This window comes from Poromitra crassiceps (genome assembly GCF_964638095.1).
Source record: "Poromitra crassiceps genome assembly, chromosome: 4".
Classification (NCBI taxonomy): Eukaryota; Metazoa; Chordata; class Actinopteri; order Beryciformes; family Melamphaidae; genus Poromitra; species Poromitra crassiceps.
The window spans coordinates 46227084-46240190 of NC_139626.1; the positions used below are offsets into that span (position 1 = coordinate 46227084).

The 13107-nt window shown below is 41.5% G+C and overlaps 1 protein-coding gene across 1 annotated transcript in view; it reads left to right on the top strand.

Moving 5' to 3' along the window:
* Positions 1 to 3238: 3238 nt before the first annotated feature.
* The window catches only part of LOC310775812 (CUB and zona pellucida-like domain-containing protein 1), a gene marked incomplete at its 5' end in the record, with an annotated part of 17902 nt that continues 8033 nt past the window's right edge, over positions 3239 to 13107 (top strand). Inside the window, one exon of the mRNA XM_083635941.1 lies at positions 3239 to 3293. Within this exon, the coding sequence (XP_083492067.1) occupies positions 3239 to 3293 (55 nt within the window). The remainder of the gene's footprint in view (positions 3294 to 13107) is intronic.

A 13107-nucleotide genomic window follows, 5' to 3' on the forward strand; every position in this document is an offset into this window, starting at 1 on the left:
TGTCATCATCTGCCTCTTCAATCAGACCTGGAAGGTCCCCACAAATCAGGACTTTGTCACTCCCTCTCCCCTGAGCAAAACCACTGAGATTTACATGAACATTATACATGGACATTATCCCATGGACACTATCCTACCCCCTCCCCCTCATTATATATCACTTTAAAGGACATTTACTTTGCACTTTATAATTGTATTTTTTTCCTGTTTGCTTCATCTTGTGCTTGATGTGATCACTGCGGTGCATACTGCACAAAGTCAAATTCATCATTTGTAATATGATTGATTACTCACTATGGCTATTAAAATCAATCCTGCACTTAACAGTTATCTGCTATTAACTTGCATGCAAGACTTTTCTAAAAAGAAGGCAATGAAGTCTGTTCTCTCTGTTGACAATCTGAGTGTCTGCAGAAAGTGACAGTGATGGTGTGAGAGAAAAAAACAAGTACTTCAGCTTCTACTCTGGACTACCGAGTGTAGTTGTTTTCCTTTAGATTTATAATTTGATTCCATCATTACCAGGGATCTAGGGATGCGAATGGACTTGATTTACCGCTATTACATGCTTACACCATAGACCCCGCCGACTTTCACCAATGATGACAAAACTTCTGATTTTGACTAGGACATCCTCCTTGATATATCTGCCACGTTTTGCGATCATTGGACAAACAGGTGCGGAGTTACGGCCTTCTTTGTGTTAGGCCACGCCCATTTCTGTGGTTTATGGCGCCCCCTTTTGGTCGGATTGCACAGAATTTGACACACATGGTCTGTGATGATCCTTGAACATCCACAGCAAGTTTCGTGAAGATTCCTTAATGCATGAAGTTATGACAATTTAGCTGAGAGGCCACGCCCTCTTACAACTTTAAGAGTTAATATCTTATAAACGAAAGTAGATTTCAAAAGTTTCAAAAAGCCCATTTCTAGAGCTTGGTCCATAGATGGTTCCTGGCGATTTTGGTGGAAATCGGTCAAAAATGGTTGAAAAGTTTATTACTAGGGGTGTCACGATACACTCAGTTCACGATACGATACGTATCACGATACTGGGTTCACGATAACGATACGATACGATACGATTTTAACAATATTTTTTTAAACTTGAATAATGACAATATATGACTGGAAAAGTAGTATTTTATTTGAAATGCACAAATACAAAACATGCTGTTGTGGGAAATTGTTATTACAATAACAACTAGAAAAAACATGAGATTGGAGATAAGGCTCATCTTGAAATAGAATGAGTTACACCGTCACTTAGATTTACTTTGAACTAAAAGGTTTCTCAGCAGTATAAATTCTCATTATGCATCTTCAGTTTTTCTTCAAACTCAAACAACAAGACTTTTCTTAATCTATTTTTTATGCATCTTCAGTTTTTCCTGTCAAGTAAACAGTTTTGCCAGAAAAACAATTGAATGGTTTCTCTCCTGTATAACTTCTCATGTGTCTCTTCAGAGACTTGTTCAACTGAACTACTTTCCACACATTGAACTTCAACAAACAAAGACGTTTCTTAGTCTATTTTTTGAAAAATCTTTTTTTTTTTTTTTTTTTTTTTTTGCGATATGAGATTTCATCTCAACGATACATATCGTGACGTTTTACTATCGCGAAATTTCGTGGGACGATATATTGTGACACCCCTATTTATTACCTTGGCCACGTTTGTCTCAGGAGCAGTGTTGGGCAAGTTACATTCAAAATGTAATATACTACATTATTACACTACTTTTCTATTACTTTCACAAAAACAACAGCAGCAGCAGAATGACATCGCTGCCCCGGAACCATCGCGAAAAATAATGTAAACTGTCTTGAAGTCAGTGTAAACAATCCAAGATTCTAAATGTTATTCTTTCCCTTTGTTATTGTCATCTGTAGTGGTTATTTGCATAAAAACATACAGTTTGATTAGAAAATTATTGTATCTTTATTTAATTATGTGCTTTGATTTACAAAAATGTAACTCAATTTGTAACTTGAGTTACTTGACAAAGTAACTGGTATAATATTACTGAAAACTGCTAAAAGTAATATATTACATGTATACTTTTGTAATGAGTTACCCCAACACTGCTCGGGAGTGCTGGTAGAAGGATTTGGTTGTTATGGTAGCCATCTTGTATTGACAGGAAGTAGATTTTTCTTCTTCTGCTATGACAAAATTGTAGATGCAGGTGTCCCCAATTGAGGACAAGAGGTCTGAGTTTGGCAGAATTAAGTATTATAGTGTAATGTAGCTCAGCCGCTGTGCGGCCTCACCCGCCCTGCAGCTCGCATACGCAGCTCGGCTGCTGCGTGGCCTCACCTGCAGTATTGGCATACGCAGCGCACAATTTGCTCAACTTCACATGCCTATGACATCATCAGTGATGTCATAAGATGATTTTAGTCAATAATTATGATGATGATGGTGGATGTGAAGTTGTTTAAAGGGGACCTACAATGTTTTTTCTAGATTTCAGTTATATATATGTGTATACTATTATGATGTCAGATATCTATGGCTGAACATGATCAACTTGAGGTTAACATGTAGAAATGCTGGCTATACTGTAAGTCAAAAGCCCTCACAGAAGGCCAGGGGCGTCATGCAAGCTAAAATGCTGAGGGGCCGACATTCGACAGCGACCAAAGGTCCCCGGCTAAATCATTTCGGGGGCGACCTAAGGTCTGAATAGATCTGCAATGATTCAATCAGTCTGCCCAGATAAAGTGTGCTGAATCCCCTCATGATTGATTGATGTCACATTTAAGATGCTGGAATAAGAGAATTAGGACATTCTTCCTTCAAGAAATGTCTCAAAATGATTAATAGATTATCAAAATAGGCAATTAATGTAATATTTGGTAATTAATCGATGAATTGACTAATCGTTACAGCTCTTTATCAGTTTTTATAAAATGTATTTTTATGTATTTCAAATACATTTTTCAGACCAGTATTTTATATTGTGATACATGTTTTGAGCAAGTATTTATCGTTTGTATCAAAATACTTTTTGATGTATTTTCGCCCATCTCTGCATGCTGTGTTAAAGTTGTGTGAACTGTCGCAGTTTAGTTTGGTAGACGGCTAGAGTGAGACACTCCTAAAGCTCAGGCTCCATAGGGTTCCATTGCCGGTGCCGCCCAGTGACGCTGTTTGTTTACCAAAATGTGCTCAGCTGATCCCTCGTAGGCTATATAAGGCATCAAGGTTTGAAGCATGTTAGGTGGAAACATGACGTGGACTCTCTTGGTTCTCTGCAGTGTGATTGTCTCACATGGCGTGCAAGGTATGGCATAGTGATTGTGTTGTGTTTAATGACATGCCTTTCATTCTTAGACAGGAACTTCTCATTGACAGTGTTGGGGGTAACTCATTACAAAAGTAACATATTACATGTAATGTATTACTTTTAGCAGTAACTCAGTAATATAACTTATTACTTATAGGATTTCAGTAATATATCGTTACTTTTTCAAGTAACTCAAGTTACAAATAGAGTTACATTTTTAAATCAAAGCACATATTTAAATCAAGATACAATCGTTTCTTAATCAGTTTTTATGCAAATAACCACTACAGATGACAATAACAAAGGAAATGAAAAAGCTGGAAAAAGACATGTGCATCACCGCAGGTCAGACTGTGAGTTCTCCATGGCTGTTGTTGTTGAGTCTATTTCAAGACGTGATTTCCATCATTTCTGTTTGACAACCACGCGTGTCTGAGATCGTTTATTAGCATCGGCAGCAGAATGGAAGCAAAACTTCCAACTGCTATTGTCTCTAGAAAAAGGTTTAAGGTTTTACCGTCATGACCTCGGTATTTTCCACACCAAAAAAAAATGAAAAATAGCCCCGGTCCCCAGATCTATTAATCTGTCATTGATGTTTTAATGCGACAGTTGATCGGAAATGCAACAATTTGCTTCCTCTCTGTGTGCTATAGAAGGAAGAGAGATAACTCACAACATTCAGATTTTGGATTAAGGCTAGATTGGGGGTAGACTTTGGGGACAGTTCTATTGAAGTGAATGGGTAAGTAACTCCCCTGTAAGTGATGTTTGTGTAGATGGGCCATTGTATTTAATTGAGCAGTATTCTGCCATGTGACCTGTATGCAGAATATAAATTATATCATATGGGGAGACATTTATTTTTTGGATCATTTTAAAGCAACAGCACAGTAAAGAGGATATTAATGATGTATGTAGTTCTTTATAGATCTAGCCTCTTCATTTTGCTCTCAAAGTGCACCAGATTGAAGCATTTTACTTTAAAATGGACAAAGTTTTCTATCCGGGGGCCCCCCACGCCGCGCTAAAATGACCTCGGTATTTCTCTAACCCTGGCTACGGGCCTGATCACAGGTTAGTTACTGTTGCAAAACACTGAATTCCATTTGATGTATCCAGGTCTGCATTTCTTGTGGATATAGGGCTCTATTCTCCCACAGGCCATCGGCGCTATTACGGGCCTTAACCGCAAAAAAACGTGCCTTGCGCCTGTTTCGGCAAGATAGCAATAGGCTTTAGGCTGCTAAATGCGCTATAGGCCGAATGGGCGTGGCGCAGTCCCAAAGTGGGCGTGTCGGCGCTAAATACCAGCCTAGTGATATCTTGGGACCTGGCGTACATTTAGCGCTTTGCGCTTTTGAAAAGCAGGCCTATTCTGTGCCTTCACTGCCTCTTCTCTGTCACCCTTCTCTCTCTCTCTCTCTGAGTTCCCAGCATGCATTGTGTTTCTCCATTTCGCTACTAAATAGCAACCAAATGAGCCAAAATAGATATAAAAGGTAGTTCTAAATTAATGTGTAATGGTAACACAGCCTGCCATTGTCAACATTTCAATATTGGACCAAATAAAACATCGAAATGAAAACACCACCCTATGTGAAACATATATGTCCTCCTGGGCCTATATATACCCCTTGTCGAGTTAACGTGATTTAGAGAAGTAACAGCGGAACGCGCTTCGGAACGCGCTTCTAATGGCATCTGCTATACTGTGATGTCCCTCCAATAACTTGGCCCTATTTCACATTTAGTTTTACAATAAAAACACATTTATGCAATGACTTGACATAATGTAGGCTATATTTATGTGCATCATCCTTCCTGCAGCAGGCGAGAGAAAATGATATCTTTCTGGACAAACTTTCACCAATCTAATAGGCTATATTTTTCTAGCTGATGCATAGAACATTATTTTCACTTTGATATTGCTATAGTGTAGCGTATTTACATGCTTGCAGTATTTAAACTGCAGTTAGATTGGTTTGAGAAGCATCATAATATGGAATAATAGCCGATATATGGAGACAGACGGGATGAAGGGAGGTGGGGGGGGGGGGGATCAGAGGCTTGGGTTTCTCTGGTTTTGCGGGACCAGTGGAATTGGAGCTAAAAAGGCAAGCGTGCCATTCGTTTATTGCACTTATCCAATGAGCATGACAGTGCATAATTTTACGCCTAAAAGGCGTGGTTGTAATGCTTTGGGCTGCATCTAGCGCCAGCACGACGATATCAAGTGCGCCTGTCCACGCCCACTGCTTTGATCTGCGCCTGCCGCTCGGCCTAGAAACTGCGCCGATGCAACGATAGGGCCCATAGTCTTTTTATGTGAATAACATTTTGGTCCCTATCGTTGCATCTGCGCTGTTTCTAGGCCGAACGCCTGGCGCAGCTCAAATCAGTGGGCGTGGACCAGCGCACTTGATATCGTCGTGCTGGCGCTAGACGCAGCCTCAACCATTACAACCACGCCTTTTAAGCGTAAAATTATGCACCGTCATGCTCATTGGATAACTGCAATAAACGAATCGCACGCTTGCCTTTTTAGCTCCAATTCCAGTGATCCCGCAAAACCAGACGAAAGCCAAACGCTCTGCCCCCCCCCCCTCCCTTCATCCAGTCTGTCTGTCTGACTGCATTATAGGCTATTATTCCATATTATTATGCTTCTCAAACCAATCTAACTGCAGTTTCAATACTGCAAGCATGTAAATACGCTACACTATAGCAAGATCAAAGTGAAAATAATGTACTAAACGCATCAGCTAGAAAAATATAGCCTATTAGATTGGTGAAAGTTTGTCCAGAAAGATATCGTTTTCTCTCCCCTGCTGCAGGTATAATGATCGATGCACATAAATATACCCTACATTATGTAAAGTCATTGCATAAATGTGTTTTTATTGTAAAACTAAATGTCAAGTAGGGCCAAGTTATTGGAGCGGACATCACAGTATAGCACATCACAGAAGCGCGTTCCGCTGTCACTTATTTAAATCACGTTAAACCCACAAGGGGTATATATAGGCTCAAGAGGACATATATGTTTCACATAGGGTGGTGTTTCATTTCGATGTTTTATTTGGTCCAATATTGAAATGTTCGACAATTGCAGGTTGTCTTACCATTACACATTATTTTAGATCTACCTTTTATATCTATTTCGGCTCATTTGGTTGCTATTTAGTAGCGAAATGGAGGACCCAATTGCATGCTGGGAGTGGACATTCACAGGCAGTAAACTTACAACTGCTATTTCCTATGGGAAGCTGGGTGCTGCTATGTGTTGTGTCTGTTTGAGCGAGGGAGTCAGAGAGAGAGAGAGAAGGGTGACTCAGAGGCAGAAGAGCACTGGCGCACTGAATAGGCCTGGTTTCAGAGAGAGACAGAGAAGGGTGACAGGGGAGAGGCACAAGTGCACTGGCGCACTGAATAGGCCTGGTTTTCAAAGGCGCAAAGCGCTAAATGTAGGCCAGGTGCGAAGATAGCACTACGCCGGTAGTTAGCGCCGACACGCCCACTTTGGCCCATTCTGGGACTGCGCCACGCCCATTCGGCCTAAAGCGCATTTGGCAGCCTAAAGCCATATTGATATCGTCCCAAAACAGGCGCAAGGCACGTTTTTTTGCGTTTAAGGCCCGTTTTAGCGCCGAAGGCTTGTGGGAGAATAGGGCCCAAGATATCCACTACACAGACTCATGCACATTAACACAGTAGAGCCAAATCCAACAATTTCGAAAATTCCATCTCTTGCCAGCAGGGGGTGCTGCTGCACCCTCAGCACCCACCTTCCCGCGCCCTTGGGTGAGGCCACACAGCGGCCGAGCTACCGAGCCTGCGTAGCAAGCGAGCCAATCAAGTGCACTGCCTAGTGTCAGTAAATTGTCACATACAGTATATAGTCTTTATTTAACAATATAGAAATACAGCAACATTATTTATTCCACCACAAAAGGTGACTTTTCAGTAGCATGTAACCATGGTACTTAAAGTTGCCGCAGTATGGCTTTCATGGTGAGCGGAACTTGCTAATCCTGTGGCTAGTGTTTCGACAAAGAAGTGATGTGAAGTGCGACTCAAGACTCACCCTACTCTGCCTCTGATTTGTGGTTGAGTTTGTTCTGAGCCAATCAGAGGCACAGTAGAAGTGACATCTCACATTGCGTTTTTTTTATTCCACCGTTTAAACCTGCGTCAATGTTTAAAATGTGTCAATTTGAGAATGAAATGTATTTAAAATACACAAAATACAAGGTCTTTTGATACAAATTACATCTTGTTTTTCTCTGTCCAGCCAAATACAAATGACAAAATACACAAATGTATTTCAAAAACATATTTTAAATACATGTATTTAAAATACTTCCCATCTCTGACAACCACCAATGTACCCACCAACGCAACCCGCCAACAGGTATTTTAAATATTAGGCTAGCTAGTTGCTAGTAGATAGTTGTATAGATAGATAGATAGATAGATAGATAGATAGATAGATAGATAAGATAGATAGATAGATAGATAAATAGATAGATAGATAGATAGATAGATAGATAGATAGATAGATAGATAGATAGATAGATAGATAGATAGATAGATAGATAGATAGATAGGATCTCTGACCTGCATAGAAAAGTGTAATTTGACATACAGTACAGTTACTTGCGGGGTCTCATTGGCCTTTTAGTGTCCACTTATTTTGGAACCAGGGGATTTCATCCGCCATTTATTTTCGCATCGCCATTTATAAAATGCTTATAAAAATAGTTTTACTTGGTCAAACCAAGCGATTCAGCAATATTTTGAATCAGGAGAGACCATAACATTTCACTCGGACCAAAAACAAAACAAAACAGTGATTTAAGCGATTTAAATCTGAGTTGTTTAGTATACTTTCATATTGCCATACTTGGTAACCGTTTTATAAAAGCAATATATTACTTCAGACCGTGATATATGCTTATTAAGGCCGGGAGCCAGACATGCCCCTCAGGATGTTTTCTACTACCTTTTTTCACTATGATTCCCTGTTATCTTATACCTTGGGCCATCTCAAAAGCACTTTTCCCCATGGGGGGAAAGTGTTTTTTCCCCCCAGCACTTTATGGCGAATTTCACTTCCTCATTTGTATAAAAAAAACTGCCAAAGTTCATAAGCTTCAATTTGAGCCCAAGATGAACTTCCTATCTAAAAAATAACCCTTGCTGTAGCCGAAAATCCGCACTATACCTCAAATCAGAGAAAACAGCATTTTCAGTCACTGGTCGTCCAGGTGATGTGAAAATGATTTTCACTTTTTCATAAAAGCATGAAACTTGCTGTACTTGTACAGTTTGTGGCTCTGAACATTTTCAGAAAGGGAGCCATGTGGCCAATGCCTTGTGGTGGCCATGGCAGCCATTTTACTTTCTGCCCTAACCAAATTATGCATTTTGCATCATATCTCCTGAACCACACATGATAATACAGAAAAGGTGACACCCTGTTTTGATGGTCAAGGACTACAATGACACTATATATAACATCATAAACTATTCAGGTAAATAGTTAATGGTGAATTTGGATGGGAAAAAAAACAGGCCGGGGCTACGGGCCCTTGTACCCCATGGGCCTCGGTGCAGCTGCACTGCCCATAGCTACGCCCCTGCGGCACACTATTTGGGAACCACTGCCGTCGACATTCCCCCAACCCAGCCCTCAAATCCCGACTCTCTACGACATTCCTATCCATAGCTACAGCACCTTTTCCCCAGCCCCACCCCCTTCTTTGACACCGTCTCCCACATCCCCGTAGCCACTCCCTCTAACCACCCGTCAAACCCATTGAGTTATAATATGAATGGAGAGAGCGTCCGTATCTCCGCCCTGTATGTGTATTGAAGCCAAAATCCGGCCAGATCAGTGAACCAGAGCATGCGCAGTAGCGCCTTTGATTGAGAACCTGCGAGAGCTCCACGCCCCTCTGAACTTTCTTATGTAGAGCTGCTGTTTCTAGAATGCGCACAGTGCGTTGTGTATTTATACAGTCTAGCTCTGTAAATATTACACTTTAAGTTGTAATATTTTTTGTCTCGCCAAAAGTAACCAGGAAGATTCCCACTATGAGATCAGTTTATCAAAATGACGCCTGTACGAAAATCTGATTTTGGTTGTCGGAGATTCAGACCTCCGGGCTGCTGCTGTGCTCTCAGCGCTCTCAGCGCGGGCCGGAAGTGGAGGCAGGCCAGCCTCACTGGGGGGATTGCTGTGTCTAGCCTAATGTTTTCGTGGCATTTTGATTCACTTTATGATTTAATTCCTTTTGGAGCAAATGTTGGTGTTACAAATCTAACCTTGACGCTTTACGCAACGTTGTTTGCTGGTGTTGTGGGTACTGCAGCCTGTAACGTTCTCCGTTGTCGGAGATTGAGTTGTACTGTCAATGGTTGTATCAGCCAGACAAGTCAGACCTCCGGCTGCTCTCAGCCCGCAAGAGGAGCCAGGGCTGCTTGGCTCAGCCTCTCACTGGGGGAAATTCTCGGATGAACAGCTCTGTGTTGATTAGCCTAATGTTTCCGTGGCTTTATGATTACATTTCTTTTGGTGCAAATGTTGGTTTAACACATGTAACCGTGAGGCTACGTTGTTGTACCCGCATTAGCCTAGACCTGAGCCAGGCTGCCTGGTCTATTGCCTGGTATATCGTTACTAAGAGAGGAGCTTGTGAACAACGAACATCCCCACAGTCAAAGCATTTCCCCCAGATATGCATATAAAAACGTTTGTTGCTTTAATAGCCTACAAGAAATAAAACGTCTGTTTGTATGTCATGCTAACCCGTTAGCGATGAGCTAATGGTGGTTGTGTACTAACTAGGCCGCCCTCATCTCATCTTATACCCGGGACGGGAGTTAACGTTATAAAACACATTTCCTGTCAGTTGGACAACCTGGTCAGTTCTGAAAATATGTGTCTATTATTGTGTTATTCCAGCTATCGTTATCGGTTGTTAAGTTATAGTAATATGAAAAACAGCCGACATGCAAGCAGCTAATGCTAGCTTGCATGTTAAAACCATTGTGTAGCCTACTTATAACGTAGCTGGAGTAACTCATAAAACACATATTTTCTGAACTTACTTCAGTCCCCAACCAACGTTAATTCCTCGCGCACAAAACATTTGTTTTCATTCCTCAAAACAATGTTATTTTTATTGGGGTCCATTGATGTCTGTAGCCAGCACAGCCAACATGAGCCACCGACCTCCAGGCAGCGTTAGATAACATAAAGCCGTGTGTCTTGTCTGTGACGAATAGATCTATTATGTGCAGACCCTGTCCAGCCAATGACGGCTTGAGACTGGCTGCCACAGCTGTCAATCATCCATTTTTATCCCTTTTTATATGTCAAATAACTACTTAAAAACAAACTGATCAGAAAAATGACCACTTGCACAGGCATTAGCATGATAATGACTATCTAAAATGATACAAACCACCTTTGGAAAAAAATTATCTGACGTATACTGTGATTATTTCGGTTGTGATTTTCCCATCCACTAACATGGGGAGGCGGGCCTTGTGACCTAATACTGGATTCAGCCGTCAGGGCGGCGATCTAACATGCAGCGGCTTCACTTATGGGACGATGGAATTGCGTCCATCTTATATAGGTCGATGGTCAAACCCCGACCCTCTATGACCTTCCTATCCCTAGCTCCGCCCCTTTGCCTCGCCACGAGCTTGAACTTTGACCTTTGACCAGCAAAATGTCAAAGTGCTTTGAAGAACTGTAGTTCATGGATCACATACAGCAGCATAGGGCTGCACAAATAATAGAATCAATATCAAAATCACAATATGGCCAAGTACAATATTCAAATCACAGGAGCAGCTGTGGTTTGACAACATGCAGTAAATTAAGCATTGTGGTGCTATAGAGATCCCCCGGCCTACAAATCAGATTCTCCAGTGGGAACATGCTTGTTTGGTACGAACCAAATCACATCATCATTTTTACTTTTTTCAGTGAAAATGAAATGCTAACAGCATTCCCACTAAAATTGTGATTGATATCGCAATCGCAATATCTCTCAAAATAATCAGATTTGTATTTGTATTTATATTTTGTGCATGTGGTGGTGCAGCTCTACTGCAGCAGTTCCACTGCAGCTGAGAGTCTGTCCTGTAACAGGGCTGTGAATCTTCACTGGTCTCATGATTCGATCGAACCCTGGATGCATCGATTAAATGATTATTCTTTTACACCCCTATACTGTCATGTGTTTGTGAATGTGATTGTGGTTTGTGATGTGCTCTGTGTTACAGTGGTACAGGCGGCTCAGGATGACTGGGGAGTGACTTACACTCCTACTGAGATCTGTGCCATCAAAGGATCAACAGTGGACATACTCTGCTCCTACACATACCCAGCCTACCTAGATGACCTTCCTGTCACAGTTAAGAAGACGTTGTGGTTTAAAGAGGAGGGTGGTGAACCTGTGGATGTGACAACAGACCCAGAGTATGCAGGTCGTGTGGAGTATGGTGGTGATGAGAAGAACTGCAGCCTGAGAATCACAGACCTGAGAGAGAGCGACTCAGCTGTGTACAAGTTCAGCTTCACAACAAACCATCCAGCTGGGAGCTATACTGCTTCACCTGGAGTTAATCTGACTGTCACAGGTAAGTCTTTGATCACACCATTTGTTACTTCAGTTACAAACAGCTCCACAATCAAGTGACTGAGGGGACTATTATTTTATATAATAAAACAGTCGCTTACCAGCACTGTGTCAAGTTTTCATAGTCATAAATCTGTAATAAACATTGTGTTTTGGTTAGGCGTCTATTCAAATATTGAAAGTTTAGAACGTATAAGGACTTAGTAACATTATGGTGGAACTTAGGCTATTTTCTATTATTATTATTATTATTATTATTATTATTATTATTATTATTATTATCATCAGTGCCACCTCATCTTAAAACATTAGATTTTATTACATTACAAAAGTCAGCTAATCACAGCCTCATGGTTCATGTTTTGATTTTCTTCTCTTTTTTGTAAGTCTATTTTCTTTTCAGAAACAGAAATTAAAAAATGCACATCAAAATCCACAGATGAGAGAGAGACAGAGAGAGAGAGAGAGAGAGAGAGAGAGGGGGGGGGGAGATAAAAGAGAGAGACAGACACACACACACACACACACACACACACACACACACACACACACACACACACACACACACACACACACACACAGTGTTATGGGAGGAGGCGGGTTAACTCTCAGTTGAGAGAGAGAGAGAGAGAGAGAGAGAGAGAGAGAGAGAGAGAGAGAGAGAGAGAGAGAGAGAGAGTTCGGTAGAGCGAGTAAGAGAGTGCATGGAGTGAAAGCCGAAAGGGAATGCGCGCGAGAGGGAGAGACATGAGAGAGAGAGCGAGTGCAAGCTGCTCCTCCCCCCCAGATCTGGTCGTCACTCATCATGCCGTGTTTGTGTGTGTGCGCACGTGCGTGTATGTGCGTGTGTGTGTGTGTGTGTGTGTGTGTGTGTGTGTGTGCGTGACACGTGTGTATGTGTGTGTGTGTGACACGTGTGTGTGTGTGTGTGTGTGTGTGTGTGTGTGTGTGTGTGTGTGTGTGTGTGTGTGTGTGTGTGTGTGTGTGTGTGTGTGTGTGACTGTGACGTGTGTGTGATATTTAATGTTTTCTCTATTACATTTCTGTTCCATGTTCACATGTCAGATCTCCAGGTGCAGGTGGACACATCACCTGGACCTTATGATGATGTAGATGTGAAGTGTGTCAGCAGATGTCGTCTAGCTGCTCGT